The following is a 27,643-nucleotide window of genomic DNA, read 5'->3' as shown; positions in this document are numbered from 1 at the left end:
AAAGAAAAATGCATTTGCAGGGAGGTCCAGGAAATTTGGAGGCCTGAAGGGGACAAAAGCTGTTACCTTCCCTTACAGTGAAAAATAAAAAATAAATACAGGAAAGCATCGTTTAACTATTTACCAGCTTAATTTTTCACCTCAGACTTGGTAAACAAGTGCTTTGTCTTTGCTGCCTGTTCCCCGGTAGATTGCAGGCTCTGCGATGGGACTTTCCGCAGATGAAAATGCAGTGAGCATTTCTGGGTGAAAAAAAAAAAAATAAAAATTGCTCTTATTGCCCTATCGTTTACCAGAGTGAGATATCACCTCTCCCCCACCCCATTTCTCACCTGCGTAGCTGCTTGGGCTTCCTGTCAGCCAAGAGCCCCCTCAGAAAAACCTCCATCTCGGTCTTAAGCTACCAAACATGCTTGGCCCCCTGTCCCCTCCGCAGACACCTGGTGCGGGGGGTACTGCCAGCGAGGGCACAGAGGGGACCGTCCCACCTCGTGTGTGCCCCCCACGGCGGGCACCCCTCCCGAGGGCCTTCTCTTGCACGCCCATCCGCACACGGGCGTTACACGCTGTACCCCTGACCCGGCCCGGCCCGGCCCGGCACAGCCCGGCGGGCGGTGGCGGTTCCCCCCGCCCCCGGCCCGCCCCACGTGGTGCTGCAGGCGCCCAAATCCCGCCGGGCCGCCACTGCTCGCTCTTTTCCGCCGCCCTCCCGCCCCACCGACGGCGCCATGGCCGCCCGGCAGCAGCTCGGTAACGCGCGGCGGCCGTTAAACCGCCCGCGGCGGCCGTTAAACCGCCCGCGGCGCGTGGCGGGGGGGGGGGGAGGGGGCGCGCGGGGCGGCACGTGGCGGCGCGGGGCGAAATGGCCGCGCGGGGCTGCGGGAAGAAGGGAGCGGGGCAGGGGGCAGCCGCGCATGGCGCCTGGGGGCCCTGCAGTGAAATGTGGCTTCCAGCCCCGCTCAACGCCCGCCGCTGCCGTGCCGAGATATGATTCCACGCCTTGCGCACGGATTTTTAACCCGGTAGTTCCTGTGCTGCAGGGGAAGCACTTCCCTCTGCCGTAGTTAAACTCTGGTTACTTGTTAATATATATATTTTTTTTTCTTCCCTTTTTTTTTTCCCCATACTTCGACTTTTCTGTGGTACAATAAATTAAAACAGCTGCAAGAAACTTTTCCAAATCCTGAGGTGCAGAAATAAAAGAATTAAGTGGTCATGTTTTTAGAGCATGAGCTCCTTCCTCCAGCTTTTTATCTTTCTATATAAAATGACACAGTCTCCAGTCTCGTAATCTTCCCTTTCTCCTAATTCCGAAGCGCGTGTTCTCTCCCCTTCCCGACAGCTTTATTTAGCGTCTCCGACAAGACCGGCCTGGTGGAGTTTGCGAGGGCGCTCAGCTCCCTTGGCCTGGGTTTGATCGCCTCGGGGGGAACAGCCAAGTCCCTGAGAGATGCTGGCCTGACCGTCAGGTAAGGGCTCTGGCTTGCACGCCACCCTCCAAATCTGTACTAGGTTGCTAAATCACTTTCTCCATTTGCAAGCGAAAATGATTGAAAGCTGGTGGCAACAAAAAATTACACCGGAAAGCAAAATACACACGCATATCCTTTCCAAAAAACAACCCACCCAAGGCAGGTTTCAGGACCCTTCTTCTTGGCCAGAGGTAGGTTGGCCAAGGCCAGAGGCTGTTCTAGCACAGGAAGATGTGTGGTGGCCAATAGAGCTGCGAGGATCATCGTGCTGCAGATGTTGTCTGCTGCGTAGTCAGATGCAGACCGTAACAAAAAATGGTCAGATCCATCTATCTGGACATGGGACACTTCTGAGAACTACTTCTCAGCCTTTCCTAAGAACAACACATCATAGTCTCTCAGCCAGCATAGAGTATTTTCTTTTAGTTCAGTAATATACTTTGTGGTGTATCTTCTTAGAAGATATTGAAATTTGCAGGAATCATGCATATCCCATGCCTTCTCCTGTCACTGATGGAAACCTTCCTCCCCACCCCAAACCAACCAAAATAGATTTGTTAATTTTAATTGTTTCCCTTCAAAACTTCTAGGGTTTAAGTCTCCTTCCAGTATAACCAACATTGCCAGTAAATTTAATTTACTGCCATGATGGGAATTACGGACATTCAGCTTCGAGATAAGTCAGTATGAGGTATCCATTGCCACACTGAAGTGTTTTCTCACTGCACAGAGATGTGTCAGACCTGACCGGGTTCCCTGAGATGCTGGGTGGACGTGTGAAAACCCTTCATCCTGCAGTCCATGCGGGTAGGTTTGTACTATTAGATGCTGTCAATCTAAAACGCAAATCCACATGCATTGGGAGTGGGAAGAAGGGGTTAACGGATGTCTTTTTAAAGGCTGGATGGAAAAAAATGACTAGTGAAAACAGATTGCCTCTGTTGGTAATGCGGGAGCAGAAGTGTGCAGCATGCGCGCTTGGCTTTCTCTACTGCTGTGCTGACTTCCCTGCAGGCAGCAGAGCTTTTCCTCGCTGGAGTGGCAGGTAACAGGGTTTGCAGGACGTGCCATTGCACGTTCCTGACACAGCCCGTTTCAGAGCCGTTCTGTCCGGCAGAGTGCCACTGTGTTTGACCTGCAGAGCAATCTGGCACACAGCACAGGGAACATGACAGCAGAGCCTTTAAAGGGTGATTCCTGCATTCACCAAGCTTCTCTGCTCCTCCTCAGCAACGAAGAAGTCTGATAACTTGTCAGTCAGCCGTTATCCTATCTGCTGTTTCACGTCCAGTTTCTGTGCTTGAGATGCCTTGAATTAAGCCAGTTACCCGTCTTGCAATTACATACCCAAGAGGGCTGGAAACTGTGTCTCTCCTGAAAACCTTCAACCCTAGACTGTGCTCTTGCTTACTCTGTGCCAGCCAGTCTCTTTGCAATTTCCTACACTGCTCAGTTAGAGGCACAGCCTCTCCTTCTCAGGTCGATCCAGGGGCTCTGTGTATTGCTCATTTATAAGTGGCAGGTGGCTCTTTCTGTGAACTCCAAAATGACAGTTCAGCATTTAAAGGTTAACAACTGAATGCTTATAAAGTACAGTTTTTGAGGTTGTCTGTTCAGGACTTGGAATCCTTTAGGATTTAGCACTGAGGGGAAAAAATAAATTATTCATGTGAAATTTGAACAGCCAGAAAGACAGTAAGATGGAATAAGGGAGGGGAATAGCAATTGAAGACTGTTGTCTGAAAAGAATCAGAATGTTTTTGGTAGAAACTCTGAGAAGAAGCAGTCTGAAGAAAAATGCTGTATTTAAAAAAAAAAAATTAAATAACGTAATGTTTCTGTAACTAGGCATCTTGGCTCGCAATATTCCAGAAGATAATGCTGATATGGACAAACAGGATTTCAGCCTTGTAAGGTAAGTGTGGGGGCCGTGATGCAATTCATCCATCAGAGATGGATAGTGGAGACTGGCGAACACAATCCCTACTGTTCCCATTTACTTGTGAGATGTGCAAACTAGAGTTTACTTGTTCACTTGTTGGGAGGTACTGTGTTTTCAAAGGCATGTTCTACAGATTAATCTTCATAGCTTGAAACAAGTCACAACAAACAAACAAAAAAAGGAAAAAGTTGCACCATGGTTTCAACAGGAAGCAAGAGTTTTAATTTCTTTCAGTTGGGAATTTAACTTCACAAAATTCAATTCAGCACTTATGAAGCTGGTGCATCTCCTCTCAGCTTGGCTCTGGGTGTTTGATCAGATGACAATTCCTGATTTGGAAATGCTTGCTTGGTAAATATACCCTTTGAGATCTACCTAATCTCATCTGAGTTTCAGCACATAAATCAATGACTTTAGACATGAAAAACAGGTCAGTAACATGTTTTGTTTGTGCAATTGAATAATAGGAAAACTGAATTTGAGAGTCGTCATAAGAGCAAGCAAGCTGGAATTGGAAACAGAAAAGTAATGCAGCTCAGACACTAACACATACCAAATTCTTCTTACTGTTTTTGTTAATATACTGATTTTTGTTAGAATATTTTCCTGTGGCAGTTTGGGACTATGTTTAAGTAGTTGGGTTTAATTTCTAGCTAGTGACTGTGAATAACTAAATTCTGTCTTAATGGGTAGCTCCTGATTCAGAAATGCACAGCTGAATTTGAGCATAGTAAATTGTAGTTTTAGCCAAATTGGGAGATATAGTTTGACTATGGTGATTGGGCCAGAATCCATTTTAATTTTGGAAAGGAACTTAAAAAGCTGATATGCATAGCATGGATGGATTTCCTGGCTGAATTTGAAAACCTGACATTTAAAACCACAAGAATCTTCACAGATCGCTCAGCAATGGTGGCTTTTCAGAGTATGTTGCATATCAGCAGGCTCTACTGAACTGCAGGAGGAGTGACATTTTTGTATCGATGATTTACCTACAGTGCTCTCTTATCCAGAGCAATAATTTGGATTTTGGTAATCTTACATAAAAGCAAAAAGAGCTGATGCTCAACAGGAGGGTATTTGCATAGCTGAATTAAAATTGCATTTTCAAGGTAGCAAATCAAGGCAGCAAATCTTTATATTGATTATCTGATTGGTTTCCCAATCTTATTGATTGGTTTCCATAGATAAAACCATTAGCAATGATAAAGTACACAGAGTCCTGGCAATTTGCAACAGGTCAGAAGCATGAATGAGAAAGCGTAGTAATGGGGAGCAAGGTGTTAGAAATAGGACAGGACCCAAATGACAGACATCTAAGCAAGTTTAGAGAATTACAGGGTTCTGAAATCCATGCCGAAAGCTGATCACCCCTCAAATTCATCATGCAGCATGGAAATGAAGGAATATTAGAGTTGGACCAAGATGTATGCACTGCCACTACTTGGCATGTACCAGGGATTAATACCTTCATACATTCAGAACAAGAAAGCAAATTCATTCTGTTAGATTAAAAACATTGTATGGGAATGTCGAAACAGGTATGATCTGTCACTGTGCCATATGTTGTACTATACAGGGTGCTGAGCACATACATAAGCTGCAACAGAAGTAGTTATCCTTTCATGCTTCCTGAAGTAGACTCCTGCTGCTTCAGTATAATAAATTGGGAGAAAAACGATGTGATCACCTTAAGAAACTAACTAATGTAAGATCCAGTCTTACCTGGAGAGGGAAAAGTCAGCCCTCCCTCTGCTTTAATGAGCCACTGGAGTTTTATGTGATCTAGATTATGCACTTCATACCTCTGGGATTTCATACGCTGTTTGTATTTTAAAACCACGGAAGGTGGCATGTAGGTCACTTAAAAAAAAACTGGAAAATTAAACTGATTGATGATGCTCTTATGTTCTAAATTTGCAGTGGATCTGGGTGCTGTCTTTCATGCCAGTTGGTGAACGAAGAGAAAAAACAAAACAACGAAAAAAAAAAAAAACTTGCATGTATCAAGTAAAGTTTGGCCTTTTTTTTTTTTTTTTTCCTTCATGAATAACCTAGTTTTTCCCCACAATTTTCAGAGTTGTAGTATGTAACCTCTACCCCTTTGTGAAGACGGTATCCTCTCCAGATGTAACTGTAGAAGAGGCAGTGGAAAAGATTGATATTGGTAAGTCAAATGGAAAAACATTTTCTCCGCAGACTTGATGCCTCTGCCTTTCCTCTTTGTCTGAAGCTCTTGCATACCCTTGATCATCATATCCCTTGGTTTGTCTGCTGTGATGTTGGAGATCAGGGATTGGAATAACAATTCCTTAGGATGCTGTCTTGCTCTGCTCCCTTATCAAGCTGTGGTCCCAGGAATTAAACCATTCCAGCGGTGTGGCCAGAAGATGAAGAAAGAAAACCTGGTGCTACAATTTAACATATCATGATGTGTGCAGTGATTTGGGGGTTTCATTGAAGTGTCTCCCTTCACGTGAGTTGGCCACTTAGCTCATGTGGGTCTGTCGCTCCTAGCAGTGGTTGCAGGATGATCTCTGAGCATGTATTTTACAGGAGCAGTGCTGCTCCTCAACATGTGCATCGTGCCCATGTGAATTGCCAGATAAGAATGAATGAGAGTTGAGCCAGGTTGTAACATATAACAGTGGTATTGCTCACAAAGGAAGCGGAACATGATTTAGGATTAATCTGTCAGCTGTTAGAAGAGAACTGAATGCAGAACTGACCTGCTTGCGACTAGGAAACTAATTCTTGACAGACATTCTCACTCTGAAACTGTGAAGCTGGTAGTGAGGAGCTAGTAGAGTGGTAGAGCTGCAGCTTATGCTGCAATCTGCCTCCTCTGGGAGGACAGGAAGAAGGGACACCTCTTTTATATGTTCTCTACATTTCTTTCTGCTTTCAGTGAAATTCTATCCAAATTGGCCAGAGAGCTTGAGGGCTACAGGGGGGAAAGACAGCATATCTGGGTAAATCTCATTAATTTTAAGCAGAGCTAAAATTCAAATGGCAATAGTAAATGGCTGTAATGGGCTGGTAAGTCATGCTGCTGGGCTGGGGAAGTCCTTCACTGCCCAAAGGAAAGATCCTGATGTGCAGAAGGCCGTGCTAGAACGGGTAGATGGAACGCTGATTAAACCTCTTTTGCAGCCTGTGGCAGCCTAATAAAAAATAAACCAGGAGCTCTGGAGAGAAGCTGAACCACAGAAAATGTTCTGAGGATCACTGAAAATTGCACTGCAGGAAACAATTATGAGGACAGAGGCTGGTCTGCTTGTGTGGGAGAGTAATCTCATCAGCCGTTCTGCTCCCCTTGCTGGTTATTAGCCCCAAAAGGCCTTGCCTTTCCTGCACTGCTGCATCTCTGCCTGGCAGCTTGCGAACAGTGCAGGCACAGTTTTGTGCCACAAGGCTGAATGGGGATTGAATTTTCTTGTAGTCGTTCAGTCCAAATGATGCCCAGCAGAGCTCTCTAATAAATGTTTTATGGAGTAGTACTCATTCTGCATGTAGCAGTGCCAGCCTCCACTTTCCTTTGCAGCAGCCTAGTATCTTGCATGATCTTTAGTGTTTTATTAGCTGAGTTGAGTTGAATTTAAGGGGAAAGCATGGCATTTTGTCTTACACAGATTACTAGAGCATGATTTGTTAATATTTGCAGAGAGATTAGAGAACCTCGTTTGCTCAGCACTGTAGCAGTACATCTACACAGTGTCCAGCGTCGCAGAGAATGGTGCTTAAGCAATGTCTGTACACAGCTGTCCTCTCCAGGATATGCCTGTGCTGCTTGAAGGCTCTCTTGCCAAACTGTCATCACAGCTTTTTCTGCAGCTCTGTCCCTTTCTGCAAAGGGCAATTAATGAGTTAATGCCAACCAGATTCACCAGTGGGTTGAGTCAACTGATTGACTTTGCCATGTATGTTTTCAGGAGCACTGTAGTGCTTTCTGTTTGCAGATCGGGGGGAGCTGTGCACATTCATCTGGCACAAATGTTTGATTAGTGCATGCCCTTTCCTGGCCTCAGACATGAGTTTTGGCCATGCTGTGCCCAGAAGGGAAGTGCTTCACGCCTCCATGCTCTTCTCTTCCAGGAGGAGTCGCCTTGCTGCGGGCAGCTGCCAAGAACCATGCTCGCGTGACAGTCGTGTGTGACCCTGCAGACTACTCTTCGGTGGCTAATGAGATGAAGGCATTAAAGGACAGAGACACCTCCATGGAAACCAGACGTCAGCTTGCACTGAAGGTAGCTCACATTTGCTCACGCTGAAGCGCTAGGCCAGGCTCATCTGTCTTTCACTTATTCGTTTCTGTTAAATGCCAATCTATCGTAATTCATGAGTCTTGCCCATTCTGCCCCCAGGCTTTCACCCACACTGCTCAGTATGATGCAGCCATCTCTGACTACTTCAGGAAGGAGTATAGCAAGGGGGTGTCCCAGCTGCCCCTGAGGTACGGCATGAACCCCCACCAGAGTCCTGCACAGCTCTACACACTGAGGCCAAAACTTCCTCTGACAGGTGAGTCCCAAGCCTGTGCATTCCTCAAAAGATGCTGATACTTCCAAAATAGTTACTAAGGAACTGTGTTTCTCAAAACAACAGGTTTATAGTGACTTTGGTTCTTGATGGGAGAAGTCTCTCTCACTTGGTCTCCAGGGACAAGGGTCTGCATGCTTTAATGTGTCTCTCTGTGCCCTGTCTGCAGTGGTGAATGGCTCTCCAGGGTTTATCAACCTGTGTGATGCCCTTAATGCCTGGCAGCTGGTGAAGGAACTCAAGCAGGCCCTAGGCATTCCTGCTGCAGCCTCCTTCAAACATGTCAGCCCTGCAGGTAGGATGGCTCCTTGCCTTTCTCTTTGAATAGACTCTGGGCAGGCCCTGCCACTGTTCTGTCTGCATCCCTCTACCGTGATGATGTGGGAGAAGTTCCAGCAGTTGGGACCAGAAAAAGCTTCTGCTCTGAGTGCCCTACTTGTATTTCCCACTAGGTGCTGCTGTTGGAATACCACTCAGTGAGGAGGAGGCCCAAGTCTGCATGGTGCACGATTTCCAGAAGACCCTAACACCCTTAGCATGTGCCTATGCACGCAGCAGAGGTGAGAGGCCCAAGGATAAACTAGCTTGTCTGAAGAACTGAGCTAGTGCTCAACTCTGGACAACATGCATGGCACTTGGCAGGCGCTTCTCTTTGCACCGTACTCCTCCCTTTTAGGCCTTTCTCCATAAGGATCTGATTATTAGGCTAAATGAACAAATCAAAAATTGCTCTCAAAATGAGTTGAACTTGAATATGGTTCCAAAGAGGCTAAAATTATTTTAGAATATGTTCTTTCTGTGATATATATGGAAGTCCTATAAAGTGCTTTTTATTAATGAAACAAAAATATTTGTGGGAAATTTGGCTGAAGGATCTGTGAGCAACCAAACAGCTGTGCTGGTAGCACATAGTATTCAGCCGCAGATGGAGTGGTAGGGAGTATTTGTTTGAGCAAAATTGTTTCTGCTCTTTGTTTTGTGGAGGATTTTTTTTAATGCTTTTGTAGTTGAGAGCTCACAAAAAAAAAAGTTTTAAAATAAGTAAACAGCAATTTCTCCCTCTGTCTAGCTGAAATACTTGTCAAGTTCTCTCATTGTCCATGACAATTGAGGAGAATCAAGACAGATTATGGAAAACAAAACAAATTGCTTGGTAAGGTATACTGGCATGGGTTCCTGTTTTCACTACTTTAGGGGTCACCTTTGATCACTGGCCACAGAAAACCATGGCATGATCAGTAGAAAAACAAAGCTTTAAAATGGCATTGACTGAAGAACTGATGTTGAGTTGGAAAGCATCAAGTGACAGGCTGAATGCTGTTAATGCTTCATTGTGTCATTACATACAGATTACATGTATTATTAATTGCTCTTAGCTACATTTTTGGGTCTGCTTTCTTGCAGAAAAAGCCTGATGGGGTATATGCATTTGAATAAGTGCCTATTTTCCAACTGTCTCCCAACTAAACTATCTTTCTGTGCAAACCTTTCCTCTCCTATGTCCTCTTGCTATCATGGCTACAGCAGAGCTGCTAGCGTTAACGGAGGTAGTGGTTACAGTTAGAGCTTTGACAAATGCAGTGAAGAAGGAAGAATATCTGAGCTATGGGAATATTTAAAGGTGCATGTGTTTGAGGTAGGATTTTTCATTCTTGTTCTTTTTATATGGTCTATTTTTCTGCTTTGGGGTTAAATTACCAACTTTTGTGGAAAAAATGGATTGTAGGAGCAAAGAGCTTTTTGTATTATGCTGTAGCTGAATAAGTTACCAGAAAATACGATTTTGCAGGTGCTGATCGGATGTCGTCTTTTGGTGACTTCATTGCTCTGTCTGATATCTGCGATTTGGCTACTGCTAAAATTATTTCCAGAGAGGTTAGTCAAAGAGCAACAAATCATTCTGGTACAAAAGGGAGAATAACACTGGATGAAGCCATTTGCTTACGCTGGTCATTTGGTTCAAACAACTGGGGGCTTGTGATCCATTTTATTTCAAACTATTTCTTGGTCTATTTGTATAGTTCAGTATCTAGGGTGCAAAATTTACACCCCACTTCTGAGAAGTTTCTCCTTACACCATTTGAAACCTGGCTGCATGGCAGAGCCTTGGGAAGAGCAGCGCTCAAATGCTGCTCTCTGAGAATGACTGCAAACCAGCGTCCTTGATGAGGCCTCACGAAATAAGCCCTGATTACGCTGTCACTAGCGTCTGATTGAACAGCTCTAAGGGAGCAGTAGAGGACCCACCAACCCGCTCGTTGGCCTCCTGCCTGCAGGAATGCAGGTGTAGGTTGCTGCCTGCCACTCAATACCAGTTATTTGGAGCCTCAGGCATTTTACACTCTTTTTACTCTTTTACCTTCGGCTTTAACTCTCTAGCTGACCACACTGCGCAAGTCACTAGATGGAATGCAGAGTTAAACAGGGACTTAATGCTTTACCAAACATACTCATCCTATTAGTTCTTCACCTACCTGAGAGGAGGAAAGCAAATGCAAAGGACTATTTCTTGTATGTTAAAGTCCTTTTTGCAAAACAAATGGAAGGTCACATGTGACTGGTTTGTGAAGATAAGGTAGGGTATGCTCTTACTTTTTAAGCTAGAGATAAGAACATGAGAGGAAAATACCCCTTTATGGCTCTAAATGTAAATTGTTTTTCTTTGTTTTAATGCTGTTAAAGCATTTCCCTTGCAGATGCTTCATATCATCAGGCAAGTCATTGTTAAAAAAAATAAAGTTTTGTGTGTGTGTTTAAAGGCATGTTTACTGTTGGGTGGAGAAGTGGGTATGTGATTTACCAGCAATCCTGTCCTGGAGAGAGATTACTTATTAGTTCTATTGTGTTTAAAGTATTGGTGAGGCTTTTTTTAGTAACTCCTACTAGGACCTTTTTGCTGTTCCAAGGTTTGGAACCAACACTATGCTAGTGCCATGGGTACTGTATGGTGTATATGTAGCCCTGAGAAGTGGGCTTTTAGTGCCTTTCTGGGCATGGCAGGTGGAGTTTTCAGGATATCTCTTTTGCTCTTTCTGTAGAAGCTGAGATCTCTGTGTGTTGCAGGTATCTGACGGTGTGGTAGCTCCTGGCTATGAGGAAGAAGCTCTCAAAATCCTTGCAAAAAAGAAGAATGGTAGTTACTGTGTCCTTCAGGTTTGTGTTCCCGCTCCACTGTAACCCTCTGCTGCTCTACGCATACCTGCTTTCCACAGATGTTAATATCCAGTTAGCTTTGGGTGTGCTCCAGACTCCTCCACAGAGCACAGAAGTGTTTGTAGGATGATCTGTCAAGTTAGTGGTGAAGACAGCAGGACAGGCCCAATTTCGACCCAGGGATGGCACACCTTTCCATACGGTAACCGTGATGCTTGTCCAGGGGTATTAAGGTGGTGTCGTTGAATGAGTGTTTGGTTGTCTTCTTACTTCCCCTACTGCTTTTTGGGACTTCAGAATCATCCGGATTGGGTGAACATGGCTAATATTACACAGTGTTGTCAGAGCAGCCAAACAGCCTGACTCTGGGAGACAAATGAGCAAAGAACTTGACTATTCCATTACAGAAAGAAAATCTAAGGCTTAGCTGAGGTTGCAATTGCAATGTTACTACCAAGGGAGCTGTAGAAGATGGCTCAGGTGCTTCAGGCAAGCAGGAATGAAATTGCAGACAATCTTGGCAGCTGATTACCTCCTGAATTCAATTAGCTTTCAAGGGTGAGGTTGTATTGGTTAAGCCTTTAGCTTCAGGGCTTGTCTGCACAGGGTTGCTAAGGAAAGTTGATCTGAGTGAACTTCAATAGATCAGGTAAACCACATAAAGTGGATGTGTGCTCCTATTTAGAATTAGTAGCCTTAATTTGATCTGGCTTACTTTGTGTCTTAATGAACTGGGGCTACAATAATTATAAATAAACCCATGCATATGCAGACCTAGGTTAGTTTAACAATTTCCCTTTAAATTTGTTCCTTATGTTGACATACATTGTGTTGCATGCTTGTGTGGAGATGAGCCCCAAGAGAATACATCTCTGGAAATAATCATATTCACTGTTTGCCTTTAAGTCAGAGGGGGTAGGAATTGAATCTTGAGGCACACGTGAAGCAGCTCAGAAGCTTTCTACCTTTCTGTGGAACACTGTAGGACTGTGTGTGTGTCTCACAAGGTAGACACTAGTATATAAGCCTCCAAAGTACATTACCTCTCACCAGCCTGTAAATGCCACTTCATGCTGGTAAGAACTGGCTACTCCAGTTACTTCTAATTACTTTTGATAGTCTGGCGTGGTTTCTTCTTATCAATTCCCTTCTTTTGGATTCCTTATAATGTTTTTTTAACCTAAGCTATTATTGAATGTTGGCTTTGAAGAGATTTATTATTGGCCTCTCTGTTGGCTTTTAGATGGATCCTGCTTATGAGCCAGATGACAATGAAATTCGAACTCTCTATGGATTGCATCTCATGCAGAAGAGGAACAATGCAGTCATTGACCGGTCATTGTTCAAGAATATCGTTACAAAAAATAAAAATGTGAGTGTCAAAAGACTGATAAATGAGCGTAAAGCTTGGTGGAGTGAGTTGGTATGCTTTCATCAAGGGTGTTAGCACTGTTCTATTTTAAGAGCTTTTGAAAGGTTTTAATGAGCTAAAATTAGCTTTTGGCTAACTAGTGTAATGAATTCTGGACCAAATATACTTGGGCAAAAGTGGGTAGTTTGCCTTTGTTCTGATTCTTTGCATAAATAAGATAAGCTGGACTTTTTCCTTTATCTCTGACTACCAAAATATTTGTATGCCATATAAATAGGATGCTACCTTGTTTAATTTCTTCTGGTTAGAAAGCCATGTGCTAAGGATCTAATGTGATCTCACTCTGACTCATTGTTTAATTCGCCCCTTGGTTTACAATGTACTGTATAAACTGTGGCCTCACTGATGTTGCTCCCTCTGTAGAGCTCACATCATCAGAAAGTTATCAGTTATTTTTTCATCCTGAGCCTTGTTTTCATTTAAAAAGCAGATGTTAATGAGCATGTTATTAGTCTTGGGCTCAGAAGTAAGTTCAGACATTGAGGTAATGAAAACCATTTTTACAGATTAGTAATGGAATACACTTAATACATAATGTAGAATCTGAGTCCTGTCTAGCTGATGACATGAGCTCCTCAACCAATCATGTATAATTTTTTAAAATCTAAACAGAATTTGTTAGCAGTTGAACAAAGTGGGGTATCTTTAGCTGTCTTGTTCTTCCCCGGCTGTGGTGCGGTACTTCTGGTGGTTCTGGAGGTTGCAGGTCATTAGCCAGTTGCAAACAGCCGTGGGTGCCGCCTGTCCGAGCGGGCTGTTGACAAGGGCTTGTGTCGTTTCAGCTGCCCGAAGCTGCTGTCCGAGACCTGACCGTTGCCAGCATCGCTGTCAAATACACCCAGTCCAACTCCGTCTGCTACGCCAAGGATGGGCAGGTAACTGGATCGGGCACCTCTGGAGAGTCGGGCGCGCACAGCCAAGCTGCTCTCAGTGGGCTCCTGCCAGGCACCACGGTGAAAATCGCTTAGCGTGCAGGAAACTCTTAAGCAGTTATGAACAGACTGCCATAGGCAGCGCTGTGCAGAGCAGTAGGTGAAGCTCTGCTTCTCTTCAGAGGCTCCCTCAGAACCCAGGCTCCATGGTTCTCTCTTTTGTTCTTTAGTTTTTATGATGAGGAGGATTGGCCATTTAAAGGGTGAAGTTGCAGAAAATTCTTATGCCTTGAATCATTTCTTTTTGGCTATTCTTAATTATATATTTTGAGGACTTGTACATTTGCTATAGTCTGTATAGAGCCTTAGGACATCACAGTAGTTTTCAAAGATAGATTTTGGTTGTCCACATGCTTCTTAGGTTTTGATTTATTGTTTTCATTTTTGTTTTTTTTTAAATACGCAAGATGAGGGTGTTCATTTGCCCCTTCTTCCCCCTGCCTTGTGACATTAGAAGTCTTCTGCTCTTTCTGATTTTGAGCTTATGATAGATACTGGGATTTACAAAGGCCTTAGCAAATGTGTAGGTGAAACATAAATATTGAATTTAAAAAATCCTTTCTTTCCAAATTATAACAGTGTTCAATTTAAATCAGTTATCCAAAAGTTGTACTAAAAACTACATTTTTGCCCAATGGCTCACTCTTGTGATGCTGTTTAGCTCGTCCTCAGCTTTCCATGGCAACTTTTCCATAGAGCTGAGTTGTTTTTTGTAAAATAAAATTTTATAGAAGAAAAAGAAACATACTTTTTTTTTAAAAAAAAAAAATAATCTTGAGCTTTGGTGCATCATAAAGCTGCAAAATGGTTTAAGCAGTTACCTTCTAGGTGCAGGCAGAGAGCATGAACTGCAGTGCTGTTCTGTTTGCAGTCGTACTCATCTACATGCATCAGATTGTTGTTACAGCCTGCAAACATTGCAGCCCTTGCGGTATTCTCTGCAATTCTGGCTGATAGTTCTTGTCACGTCTCTGGAGAACAGGCTTTTCTTCCCTTCCATTTTGTTTTTTTACCTTCTTGCTTTTAAGGGATTCTCGGTCCACAGAGCATCAATTATTGTAGCCCCAGAACAAAGTTGTCGCTATTTTGCTGCTCCTTTTCTGTCAATGTAATGGCAATTTCCCTAGTGCTTTTTGTAAGTCTGGACTTAATGTGATGCTGCAGCTGCTTCTGGAATGTGTGTGGTAATGCATGTTCCATATGCAAGGGAGAAGGCAGGAGGGGTGAGAAGCAGTGTGGCTAGCTAGGGATCTAACTAGCCAGGCTTCAGCAATATTTTGTTTATTCACAAGGATATAGTTTGACTGAACATAAATGTGTGTATGTGTTGTCTTGGCTTGTTGTGTATGTGACAAGAAAAGCCAGGATCAAAGGTCCATACACTGCCCGGAGAAAGAAGTATCTTTTTTGAACAGTTAAGGTCAGCAACCACTGCAATCACTTATTTGAGGAGGTGATGAATCTGTTCTGAGAACTTTAAACCACAGCTTAATCTCTTTCTAAAGAGATTGATTACTATCCAAAAATAGTCAGGTCTGGCACGCTATAGGTAATGATGCAGGAGCTCAGACAGAAGCTCCTTTCTAGCTTTAAAATGTCTGAAATGCCTCGTGAGACTGTTAAGCATCAAGATCAGTGCTTCTGCGGTAGAAACAGAAGAAGAAATAAGGTCTGGTGTACGACCATCTCATCAAGATACTGGTTCTTCTTGGGGGTGTGGTAAAGACCTAACTGGTCGTACTGCCTACCAAGGCATAAGAAACAGCTGCATCCAGGGACGTCTGGCTGCAAACCGGAACCAATACGGGTTAGAAACAGCCAGGGGAAGAGATTTCCAACTTACTTCTATCATGTGATGTGTTTGGGTTCTGCAGATCAAGCCTGGGAAATCCTGCATTCTTTCAATTCCATTGCATTTGGTTTTCCAAGGGGTATTTCACCCTTATACCACCCCTATTCCTTAGTAAAGCTTTTGTGTATAAGTTTTTCAGAAGTTTTCTTTTTTGACAGCTTGGTTTCCTTGGGACTGTGAGTGGATCTGCTGTTCCAGCAGGGCTGCTGCTCTGCATTTACAAAATTGTAGGAAAGGATGGAGTGGGAGGAAGCATTTATGGACTTAAGTGACACTTAATTTGCAGGAAGCCAGCCGCCACTAATTGCAATAAACGCTTTCACTTATTTTGTCTGCTTTTCAGCACAGGGAAGCCAAAATGATATAACAGGTTGATTTATAATTTCATTTAATGGTTACCATTGTGCTTTAAATTAAAATTAACAATTTGAGATTTTCTTTTTTCTTTGCATTACCTTACTGTTTTCCTCTAATGCCGTAGACATTTGTCAGTTGTTGCTATTATTTGTCTTCCCAATTGCAAAGAGCTTTTTTTTGTCTTTATAATTCCAAAAGTATTCAAGGCTCTGTTTTCAGTTATTAGTCACAGTAAATCTGAGTAAACCCAGGCCAGTCTGGATCATTTTGCGAGGATCCTTTGGGCATTATCCATCCCATCCGCTCCGTGCTTTCGCACAGTATTCCAGCAATGGGGGGATGTTGATCTCTCCTGTGAGCTGAAATGTTTTGGTCAAGAAGTTCTCAATTTTCACTCAACAAGCCTTTTTTAATGAATTGATTTTCTACCCACCTTGTGTTACTGCCTCCTGTCACTTGAGGCTTAATAGTTTCTGCGTAAGCACTTTTTGATCCCCAGTAGATTAAGCTCTGAAAGACACATAGTTATTTTTTGTGTAGCCACAGGCAGAAAATGGCGGGAGCTGTTTCCTTGTGGAGGACTTTGAGATTTCAACTGAGTTTTGATGTAGGAGCAAGGCAACATTTGGGAAAGGAAGAGATGAGGTGTGGTGAGAAACAAAATGAGGAAAATGGGGAAGGAATAGATGCATTCAGACAGACAACAGTATAGATAGTTCCCAGGTACAAGTCTATAGCTTATATTAAGCAAAAGCTCAACCTCTTGAACTCTGAGGAAAGTCTGTCTCCTTGGACCAGAAAATCCAGTCTAGACTGAAGAAATCTTCCCCAGCAGTCTCACAGAAACAAGCATTTTCTCCAAAAAAAAAAAAAAAAAAAAAACCCTTTTCTAAATCCTTTCTTTCCCACAAAGTGTGTTATCAGCATGTTCCTCCCTGACTCGTGTTATGACCTGCCTTTTAGAGCAATCTGGTCTCATCAGAAGGAGGCACAGAGAAGCAGTGTTTTTCTCTTGTCTGATTTGGGGATGCCAGTGAAGACCATACAGAGGTAGACATATGATATCTAATCAAAGGACAAAATTCTTGCCATTTTGGAATTTTTGAATATGAAGCAAAGTTCAGGTTACCCTTCTGACAAAATTCAGGTCACAAAATGGTGTTTCAGGCAGCTCAGAGAAAAGGAAAAATGCTGTTTTTGTGAAGGGTGATTGGATGCTAGCAGGTAGGACAGCTTCATTTCTAATGTATGCCTGTAGGAATGCTGTGTGTGTGTGTTTGGGGAAGTGGAGGCACTGGCTGCACTACCTGGAAGAACTTCCTACTGCCACTGTCCTTGCCAGCTGAGGGCCAGGGCTTGCAGCAGACTGGCCAGTTCTGTCTCATTAGTGCAAAGCCACAGCTCATAACATGCTACATGAAGATAAGACACCATTCTGCCCAGAAAACAGTCATTTCTGGCATATTACGTCATATTTCTTTGAAAATTAAGATCTTTCAGTATTTTGGCTGTGGTATTAGCAATCTGTTCAATACTTTCCACTAGCAGCTTCTTCAGGTAAAAGTTACCTTAGCCTAATCCATCCTGCTAGGCCCCCTCCAAGAGCTGGGTGACAATTAATGATGTGATGTATGGGGCAACTTTCTGACATTAAGCTCTTCTGAGGGCTGTGGTCTCTCCAGAGGGAAAGGAAAAAGCTTCCTAGATGAGACACTGTGCACTTCCCTGGTTGGCACTAAGGTCCCTTGAGATGCAGGGTCCCCTGCAAGTTTGAAGGTTAAACAGGGCAGATGTGAGAGCAGAGATAAAACATGAGGAGTGAATGTCAGACAGAAGGTGTCACCAAATCACAAGAAACTTGTCTATATAGTGCTTACAGTAATGTTAATACTTACCCCTATGGTTTATTAAACACTGATAGCTGTTTGGTTATAGCTGAGCAGATGGTATCAGAGAGCAGCCCAAGTTTTTCATTTGGTTTTTGGGGCAAGAGTGTCTAGCAGCATGTTTTATGGTTCTGGTAAGAGGTGAAGTCACTGTGTCTTGATGAATGAGAAGACCAATGATTCATTCATTTGAGGGCAGTCTTTGACTTATAGCTTTACCATCTGTTGCAGCCGAGCTGAGCTGGAAACTCTGAGGTATTGGCCAAAACCGCTGGCCTCAGCAGTGTCCCTGGAGCAGACCCCCACGCGAGCAGGGTCTGGTGAACAGTTCAGCTGTGGCTTCATCGGAGGAAATCATGGAAAAGAGTTTTGTTTCCTGACAGACCTCTGGTTTGCAAAGTCAGGAGCTCTCTTCGGAAAGCAGGCTCCATGAGCTCTGAAAGCCATAGAGAAGTTACCAGGCCAAGTTTCATAGCTGTGATGGCTAGATTTACCATTTGTGTGCCTGGGGATCATGCCTGGCACGCTGTCATGGCAGAGACAAGGCTGAGGAGGGGCAATTTGGAGTTCAAGAGACCCTAGCTCTGTCGCTCGCACTTGCCAGTTGTAGCAGCAGACAGACCATGTTTGCAAGATGTAGATCAATAGCCTAAACTTCTTCCCTTGTGATGCTGAGGAAAAATGGAGTCAGTTTTTGCAGGCACCCGAGATTCTCCAAGCACTTAACACAGATGAGGCTGAGACTGTCACTGCAGTGAACAGTGGACCTGAGAGGTGAGCGGCCTTCATCCCCAGAGGCACCAGTGGGGACGCTGGCAGTGCCCTGTAGCCAGTGTGGCTGTTGAGGCCTGGCCTTGCTCACAGCTAGTGGCAGGCAGTAGCTGTAGTTACATGTCAAGCTGTTGTTTGGTTTTGGCTGAAGAGATGCAGAGAATGCCACAAACACCACAGCGTTGCTTGGTTTGGGTCCTGCCTTGGGTTTACTGAGGTGTGACAAGCACAACATGGTGACGGTTTCCTGATTCCTGAGGGGGAGGATGAAGCTCTCACCAGTTCTCTTGCACTGCCAATGTCCAGCAACCAACATGTCCCCAGCCACATTTATCTGCCAGCAGTGTAAGAACCTGAGAGTTGTCTTTGTTCACAGATGGAGTTTGCCCAGACAGGAATGTGAGGGCTTGTTTGCATTGTGCCTCACGCTGTGACAAATGGCTTGCAGGGTTACCAGACCACCAGGAGCCAGAGTCTGCACATACTTTAATCTGCAGCGTAGCTGAAAAATTTGTGGAGGTTAAACGCATCTTGATGATAACTGGACTCCAAAGAAAGTGGTTGGAAAAGAAAAGCAAAAGGAAGTGGAGCAAACGCGATAGTATTATTGAAGCTTTCTTGGGGCGGGGGGAGAAATCACCTTTCAGATCCTGCTCCCAGAAGCACTAGGTCTGTCTTACATCAAGCACAAGCCTTATTTAACAAGGCCTGGGCTTAGCAGGCAGCTAATTTCAAAATTCCAGACATTCTGGCAGATGGCAGCATAGGAAGTGTGTTGGCAGCTCCTGAGCAAGGCCTTGATAATTCAAGTGATGTGATGGTCCTACTGGCTAACCTTCCTGATTGAGCATTAGATTTACTACTTATCAGCCTTGACAGACAAATTACTCCAAAATCCACCAGATATCACCACTGATCTGTTCAGGCTGTGTATGCCAGGCCCACCAGGAAAGATCATGTTGTTTGGGTGGCCCAGACTCAGGCTTGAATCCTCTATCCAAAGTCCCTTTTCCAAGATCAGGTAGGCAGGCTACCATCTCTGAGATTTTAAAAAGTCTGGAATATGGCTGGGGGCCAGATGTTGTTTGGATGATGAGAGGGTGTAGTGTCCTCAGCGTGACTGTTGGCTCAGCAGACCCATGGAATTCAAGTGCAGAGAGCTACAGGATTTAGGGATATAGGTATTTCCAGAGTTGCCCTTGCAGAATTACCTGAGCAATCTCCCTGCTTCAGGGAGGAGCAGCTACTTTGTGGGAGGCCTTTCCTGCTTGCTTGGCTGGAATGCAGCTTTGATTATGATCTGCACGCAGCAAGACATGACTGTGTTTTGTGTGCATGCTTCAGGTCATAGGCATCGGAGCTGGCCAGCAGTCCCGCATCCACTGCACGCGTCTGGCTGGGGACAAGGCAAACCACTGGTGGCTCCGGCACCACCCGCGCGTGCTCTCCATGAGGTTCAAAGCGGGTGTGAAAAGGGCAGAGATCTCCAACGCCATTGATCAGTACGTCACCGGGACCATCGGGGAGGTAAGGGCCGAGGAGCTTCCCGAAAGAGTCCAGCTTCTGCCAGCCAAAGCTGGAACTCCAACCATGCAGGCTAGGACCCGGCAAGGCCTCCATATCTGGGTCTTCCCTCTTTCAGCCATTTTTTCAACCCCAGAAAGAACATACCCTTTCATAGCTCACTTCAACATCATTCAGAGGGCTTCCTCTGCAGTAAGATGAGCGTTTTGTATCCTCCACCCATACTGAGCTGTTCCCATTCCGGCTCCTCACTAAGGAGACTTGTAGTTGGTAAGTGAACTTGAGACAAGAGAGGCCTTGGTTAGTTAGTCTGATGAGGGTTTTGGAACCGCTCAGCCTTTTTGAAGATAATGATTCCTGTTAGGACAAAGGTTGTCTGTCACCTTTACCCCCACCTCAGTCCTTGAGTTTGTTCCTTGGGTGCCTCTGAAAGCACCACCACCCCACGTGCTGGAACCTGCTCTGCGCTTCTGTATGCAGCACGGCTTCTTCTGGCTGTTTCCCTAGCACTGAGGAAGGGTTAATGTCAGAGTTAATGTTTAAACTTCTGATGCCTCCTCATCCCAGCCCTCCTTTCCTTGTACACTGCTGTTTGTGGCATTTTGAATTCTGAGAATCCCTCTGACCTCCCTGTTACAAGCAGTAGTGAGACAAGAAAATCGTATGCCCTTTTTAAGCATTAAAAGTCAGGAACTCAACTGGGGGCTTAGCGAATCATCTGTGAGTGCAGCTGCTTGTTTAAGAGTAGCAGAGCTGGAGCTGTGGCTGTTTCAGAAGGTGAATCATAAACCAAGCTGCTTGTTTGTCATGTGTTAAGTCATCTACCAAATCCCATTGGCGTGTGTGTGTGTGTGCTGGCATTTAGAGAGCAGCATACTGCAGGCAGCCAAGCAGAGCATCTTGTAATTAAAGGCAAAAAAAAATCCTCAAGGGGTGAGGTGGAAAAAAACAGAGATAAAAGGATGGAAGGAAAAAAAAGCTGACTGGAGTAATGTGCTCCCACCATCAGCTGGGATTTTAAAATCCCTTGCATGCAGTTGCCAGCAGTGGTGCTGTGGGAGGACAGCGCTGAGTGGGCGTCCAAGGGACGCTGTCCCCCACGCTCAGCTGTGGGGCTGAGCGGGCGCTCTGTTCCGGCAGGATGAGGAGCTGCTCAAGTGGCAGGCGATGTTTGAGGAGGTGCCCGCGCAGCTCGCCGACGCGGAGAAGAAGCAGTGGATCGCCAAGCTGAGCGCCGTCTCCCTCAGCTCCGACGCCTTCTTCCCTTTTAGGGATAACGTGGACAGAGCTAAACGGGTGAGGTCATGGCAGGGCCAGGATATGGGGGTGCCTCCATGAAACATCTGCGCAGCTTGTGCTTTTGTTTAAATCTTGTGCAGGCTACAGGGGAACGGCTCTGCGCTGCACTAAGAGCGCTGGCTAGAGCAGCACGTCTTGGGAGAGATGTTTCTGGTTGTTACTGCTCTCGTAGGGGCAGTAATTATCCAGCCATTGCTCAGTTCGTTGATTAGGGATGAAAAGAGTATTGAAGTTTATTAAGCTGCTTAAGAATAACAAGACAAGGCCTGCTGCTTCCAGAGGAACCATTTTACTCTCACTGCTGAGCTGTGGGGAGAGCTGACTGCTTGTGTGAGGATCTCCCCTGTGAATTGCTTTGGGCAATGGAGGCCTCTGTTTGTTCAGCACTTAGTGTAGTGGGATTTGGTGGAAGACTGGGGCTGCCAGCTGCTTTTCGGGGGATTTTGCTTTTTCATCCTCTAATCCTTCCACTTACCATGGTCTCTGTTCAGAGCGGAGTGCAGTTCATCGCTGCCCCATCCGGCTCGGCGGCTGACGAGGTGGTGATCGACGCTTGCAATGAGCTGGGGATAACTCTCATTCACACCAACCTGCGGCTGTTTCATCATTGAGTTTGCCCTGGGCTGTTGTGGTCCCTCTCTAGTCACAGTCTCACCAGCAGAAGTAACTGGAGCATCACCAGTTAAATTGGGAAGCACCTGCTGTCTGTGCATGATCTGTAAATGAGATCCTTCCCTGTTGCTACCAGAGAAGGAAGGTGCAAGAAGTTGGCCGCTAATGTAGAAATAAGTCTGTTTTACAAATAAACATACAGTCTGTAGCTATATGGAGTCTGTTGTCTTATGTCATCCAAATATTTTGTCTCCTCAGGTGAAAGGTTTATGTTTATGATGTAGTCCTGACTTTAGCAGTTCATTAGGAGCCCTGCAGAATGAAATGAAAGCCTGGCTTGGGGCCAGCTTCTTAATTAACTGATAAAAATCTGGGTTGTAAACTGAACCGAGCCCCCTCTTTCTTTGTTTTTATTTTTCTTTTTTTCCCTTTTTAGCGCCAGCGGGGGTAGCTTGATCCAGGTGCTTCTAATCCATTATTCTTTTCCCTCCTCAAGGAGAGGGGAGTGGGTCCTTTGTCCAAGGCAATCTCTGATTTAGTGCTCTGAAGCCTGCTGGGGACACATGCCTTTGGGTGAGAGGCAGGGTCAAATTGCTTTCTCAAAGGTAAAAGACTCATTGCGAGTTTGACATGCTTGTTCCCATACCCAGAGAGTTCAGTGCAGAGTTCAGACACAGGCATCTGGGAAACATCTTGCCTGAAGCCGCTTCCGTTCTCCGTGGTGCACAATTTGCATGAAGCAGATTTTGAGCTCTGATTAGAAAAACAAAGTGCAAATCTGGAGCACAATGAGATGAGGAAAGTAACTGCCCAGACACGTTTTTTGCTGGCAATGGCTCTAACCATTTCAAAGAGATTTTTTTTTTGGTTCAGTTTAATGAAATCTGTTTGGTTTTGGCAAGGAGCAGTCCTCAGTTTTGCAATAAACACTGCTGTCATAGCTCTGATCTCAGCTGATACCAGACTGCAACTCTGCTCTCGTTCCCTTTGCTCAAGCAACAGCAGGGGCACACAGAGCAGTGGAAGGAACAACCAACCCTTCTGCAGTGTGCTAAGTATTGGTAATTTGTGCAATTTGATGCAAGCTGCTTTTTATTGCCACATGGCACGGTAGGAAGGAGCACCACTGTCTTGGTTGGGCCTTCCTGTGTGTGTGTACACATATACATGGGCATGTGGCTGCACGCTCATCTCCTGGCCTTCTCCACCTGGTCCTCATCTCTCTGTGGTGGGGGATCAGTGCATGGGCCTCAGCTGGAGGCTGAACATCAGCCTGTTGTGCTGGAGCAGGAGAGGGTGAGAAGGTGCCCTGTGTTCAGGTAGGTGCAAGCTGGAGACCATCTCAAGCTAGTGCTGGCTGCCTAAAGGCTTCTTCAGCACACTGGGAAGCCGATGCCATAACTTGTATGTCCTCCAGGAGGGGGAGTGAGTGCTCAGGGGTTCCTGCAGAGCCTTTTCCAGGTGGGTTAAAAGCCTCGGTAAGGAGAATCCTTTGGGACTCAAATGAAGGCGCCTGCCACTGAATTTATTTGTGTCACAGCCTGAGGGCAGGCCAGGAAGCACAAGGCTGGCATCAGAAGCTGTCTGAGCCCCGGCACAGACTGCAGGCCTGGAGAGATGATGTTCTCGGACAGACACGAGTGCCCATTCTCCTCCCATGGTCCTTGTAGACCGTGAGCTGCTTGGGACAAGGAGTGCCAGCTCTGGTGGGGTTTAGAGGCCTTCTGTGCACTCCAGTCTCTGTCAGGTCACCCTCGTGGCACCCCGCTGCGCTGTCGGTTAGCCTGTGCCAGACAAAAGCAAGGCTGCTACAAACGCTGCCTGCCTTTGCTGCTCCTTTCCAGGTTCAGCTCATAGGGGCACCTGCGTGGCTGCCAGGGGTCTAGCAGCGATGTTGATCCATGGTTTCTGCCTGCTGCACCACGCAGTGCTGCAGCTGGGAGAGCCTCATCCATGCGGGTGGAGGACGATGGCAGAGAAGGTCTCGACTGCAAGAACGGGAGCGTTGGCATTGCCCGGGGTGAGGAGCTGGCACCGAAAGGTGAGCGCTGGGCTCCTGGGTTTCGTGTCTTGTCCCCCCCAGCAAACAGTGCGGGGTTGTTCCTTCACCTGCATTCCTGCCTGTTTCATCTAGCCTGGTTCAAGGCAAGCAAAGCAAAGAGGCTTTAAATACTTCCTAGGGCGTATGAGCAGTTGAACAGATTGCAATCCACATGCTGTATTTTCCTTAACGCTTTCCTTAACTTGCTCCTCTTGCCCTCCTCATGTCTTAGGCTCCAGGTACTGCTCTGCTGTTGTTACAGCCTGAAAGGGAGCCTTCCCCTCGCTTTCCTTCTTTCCTGAGCTCTACAGGAGGCTATTTCTAAGTGTCTGGATTAGGCAGGGCGCAGAGAAAGGTGGTGACCCGAAATAAAAACGGTGTGTTGCACTGTGGCTCGCTGGTCAGCTGTGTTAACCCCGGCTCTGGCCGCCCTGGTTGCTTTCCATGATGATGCTTTCCACAGTGTATCAGTGTTTGGAGTCTTTCCCATCTTTATCAGCTTGCAACTTACAAGTCGGATTTCAGACTCTCTTCACTGCTTTTCCATTCCTCACGTGACTTTTCTGTCACCCTTTTGATGGTAGCTGGTGCACACCAAGAACCCTGCCATCAGCTTCCCTCAGGTATCTGTTAACCTCTTCTTTGTCCATCTCTTCTAAAGCACTAGCTAAAATAGAGATCGGTAATAAGCACCTGGCCAGCCCCTGGTTTATTCCAGTTTATCATTTACCATTTGTTTGCTGTCCTTGCTCAGTCTTCTGAGCTAAGTTCATAGGTACTGACCTTCCAGGTAAGATTGCTGCACGAGATGCTAGGAAATGTCTAACTAAGCAGGTGGGATCTCTCTGGGGTTTGTGGGCTTGCTGACTTGAGGAGCTGAGTAACTTGCAGTCTGTGCACCACATCTTACAGCACCATAGAGGGATGCTCTTATCTCCTGCCATGCCAGCGGGGCCCTGAGATAAGGTGATGTGCAAAGGTCCTGCAGAGTGGGGAATTGTGCCTGAGCATCCCATGTCCCCAGCACAAAGTCCTTGCCTACCTGGACTTGCTTGTCCAGTTTTTGTCCAACTTGGGGCTGGTGAAAGCCTTTGGTCTAATTCCAGGTGTGAGGAGACCTCCTTGTAATGTGCCCATCAAGGTGGCTCGTCACCAAGGCTGCTGTGACAACTTCAATAGCCTGAAGCCTTCCTCTTGGAGGAAACCGTGTGTGAAGCCAGCAGTTGAGCAGCAGCTATTCCAGACAAGAGCCGTGGGAGTGCGCAGGGCTGGGACCAAGGCTCAAACTGCTGCTCTCTGCTGCGCTCTGAGGTTAAACTCGGAGCTGCCCAAGTGCTGAAGGGGCTGGTAGGAAGTCCTCGCTGATGACTGGAGCAGAAGTGCCCTGAGCTTTCCCTGAGCGCAGCAGGCCAGATGAACGGTGCTTTGTACGGTAACGGTTGTTCCCTAGGAGGTATGATGATCTCTTGCTGAGTGTGGAATTAATGACTTTTCCTTTTGATATGTGCAGTGATTAAGAGCTGACAGCAGAGCTCTGCCAGGTAGCTGTTTCCCAGAGCAAAGGGCATTCTCTCTTCACAGGCAGGTTCCAACCGAGTGGACTGGAGCTGGTTTTGAAGAGTGGGCTGCTGACAAGCTCTGTTCCGCACGTTGCCATATGGCATCCTGCCCCGGCAGGTCCCTTGCTGGCAGAACAAGAACAGCTCCCAAACGTGTGCAGGTAAACGGCGGGCAGGGTGGCATCACCCTCAGCTTCAGCGGGGGAAGGAAAAGGAAGTCCTGTTGTAGGTTGTGGAGCAGGTAGCAGGAGATTTTTCTTTCCTGACTCTGGTTGGTCCTGACAGGTTCTATCTCAAGCTGATGCTCTGCATTCTCCAGGAAGGCAAACCAGGTGGAAATATTCCTCCTCCTCCTTTGGAAAAGAACAGCTCAAAGGCTAGCCTACCTTGTAAACGCTGCTGGGCTCGGTGTGGCTGCACGTGCCTTGTTTGCCCGAGAGCACGCGACGCCTGGGAGCTCCCCGCCGTGCAGGGCAGGCCCTCTCCTCCTCCTCCTCCTCCTCCTCCTCCTCCTCCTCCTCCTCCTCAGCAGCTGGGAGGAGCGCAGAGCTGCTCTGCGTGGGGAAGGGGGCTCTCAGCCTCCCCAGGCACCTGGGCTGACCCGCTTCCCGCAGCCAGGGCAGCCCCACAGTTACTCTGTCTCTGCAGCACTCTGCTAATGGGCACCAAGCATAGCAGAAAACAAGAGGTTTAGCTGCCCAGCAAAACCAGCCAGCACTGTACTAATGAGTAGTAAACAGAGTTTCTATCAGTAATGTAAACCCTTACGTCTCCAGGCACGGATAAGCCCCTACAGCGAGCTTAGGCAAATGCATTGGTTAAAGCACTTTATCCCCTAGTACCTTCTGCAGGGAGAGGGAAGGGTGTTTGTGGCTATGAGATTAAATTGAGGTGATTAGTCGGCACCGTGACTCCGATTCAATTGGGCAATTCCTGTATGTCTGCAAAGTGAATTACTCAGTAGCAAAGTGACTAAGCTGGATCTTTGCAACTGGTCCCTGGCCCAGCATACATAACCCTCACTTGGAAAAGAGGCATTAACAGAATCGACTCTGACAGGATATTATTTTTCTGTGTCTTGGTCTAAGCTGTTTTTAGTTCTCATATATTTTAGGTACTCGTTTGGCTCCTGAGTATTGCTTGGATTGAACTGATTTCTACTGCAGTCATTTTACTATTTGCAAATGTTTTGGTTGCTCTATAGATAGCAATCTGTGAAAACAACTGCCATGTGTGTTTCTCATGTCAAGAAGCCAAATTCTATTTTCATTCTATGCTTTATTCAATCTGGAGAAATCCAGTGACTTGAGCAGTACAGCAATTTTGTAGCCAAGAGAAGAATTTGGCTTGAGGAATCATGACAGGAACCTTCAATGTGCTATATGTGCAAATCTTGCACAAGTTTTGCAGAGCTGGCAGCATAAGCTAAAAGGCCTTAGTGTTAGTTCTGATCATTGTAATCTAAAGTAGCCTTGCTTTTAAAAGGGGTTTGAAGGAGCTTTCATTTAGCCTTTTTTCTCACCCTCACTATGCCAAGGTAGAAACACATTTCCATGGGTGCCTGTTGCACTCACTAGTGCAACCCTAAATGACCTGAGTTATGGCTTTACTTCCCTTTGCCACGTGGCAAAGGAAGATAGAAGAGTGGGGATTTGAAAGAAGGGTGAGGTAGCACAATCTCTAACCCCGTTGGATGCTCATGTATGTTATCCTCCATCAAAGGACTGCAGAGAGAGATGGAGTCTGGGCTTCCTCCTTAACTGTGGAGGTGAGGCAGGGAGCAGGGGCTGGGAGCCACTGACTCCCTCCCAGAGCAGAAGTGATGCTGGGGCTGCAATCACAGCTTATTTGTGATCACATCTGCCTTCAAGCATGTGCCTGGCCTCACTGCCCCTGGCAGCTCTAGTATTTAAAAGCAAGCATGTTCCCAGTGTTTGAGCATCTGGGCAGATGAGGAGGACCAGCTCTTTGCCTGCATTCCATGCAGCACAGGGCTATTTTCTTTTCCCTCCCCCTTCTCTCTCCCTCCTATTCCCACAAAGCTGGCTGACTACCTCTTGCAGCGTGGCATACATACTCAGAGGGTCTCTGTGCTCTACAGGGGCATAGGGGACAGCTGGAAGTCTTTAAGCAACAAACATTCTCTTGAGGGTTACTTCTGCTTCAGAGAGATGTTTGTTCCATCTTGTTTCAAGGCAATGTTACTCCAGATCAGAATAAAGGTCTTCTTCCTAGATTCCACAGTAGCAAAGAGAATCACTATAACTACATA

At 45.9% G+C, this 27,643-nt stretch overlaps 1 protein-coding gene across 1 annotated transcript; it reads left to right on the top strand.

Annotated features, from left to right (window-relative positions):
* The first annotated feature begins 685 nt into the window (after positions 1-685).
* Positions 686-21,861, top strand: ATIC (5-aminoimidazole-4-carboxamide ribonucleotide formyltransferase/IMP cyclohydrolase). Its single transcript, XM_088523693.1, has 16 exons — positions 686-750; positions 1,343-1,469; positions 2,203-2,279; positions 3,321-3,387; positions 5,493-5,581; positions 7,510-7,661; positions 7,779-7,935; positions 8,123-8,248; positions 8,406-8,513; positions 9,743-9,828; positions 11,017-11,106; positions 12,350-12,478; positions 13,321-13,413; positions 19,681-19,863; positions 21,001-21,156; positions 21,651-21,861. The coding sequence occupies exons 1-16, from the start codon at positions 729-731 to the stop codon at positions 21,768-21,770; spliced, it is 1,782 nt and encodes a 593-aa protein (XP_088379819.1). The 5' UTR covers positions 686-728; the 3' UTR covers positions 21,771-21,861.
* Positions 21,862-27,643: the final 5,782 nt, after the last annotated feature.

Source organism: Tinamus guttatus, unplaced genomic scaffold, assembly GCF_059628265.1.
Source record: "Tinamus guttatus ecotype Peru unplaced genomic scaffold, ASM5962826v1 Tinamus_guttatus_pri_ptg000197l, whole genome shotgun sequence".
In the NCBI taxonomy this organism is placed as follows: Eukaryota; Metazoa; Chordata; class Aves; order Tinamiformes; family Tinamidae; genus Tinamus; species Tinamus guttatus.
Note: the sequence above shows the minus strand (reverse complement) of the source record. Positions and strands in the feature narration are given on the sequence as shown.

Bases quoted from the DNA above. Each gene is read 5' to 3' on its own strand.
- ATIC (XM_088523693.1), top strand. From the start codon at position 729: ATGGCCGCCCGGCAGCAGCTCG. The intron at 7,662-7,778 runs GTAGCTCACATT...TTCTGCCCCCAG, and splicing joins GACGTCAGCTTGCACTGAAG to GCTTTCACCCACACTGCTCA. The intron at 9,829-11,016 runs GTTAGTCAAAGA...TGTGTGTTGCAG, and splicing joins CTAAAATTATTTCCAGAGAG to GTATCTGACGGTGTGGTAGC.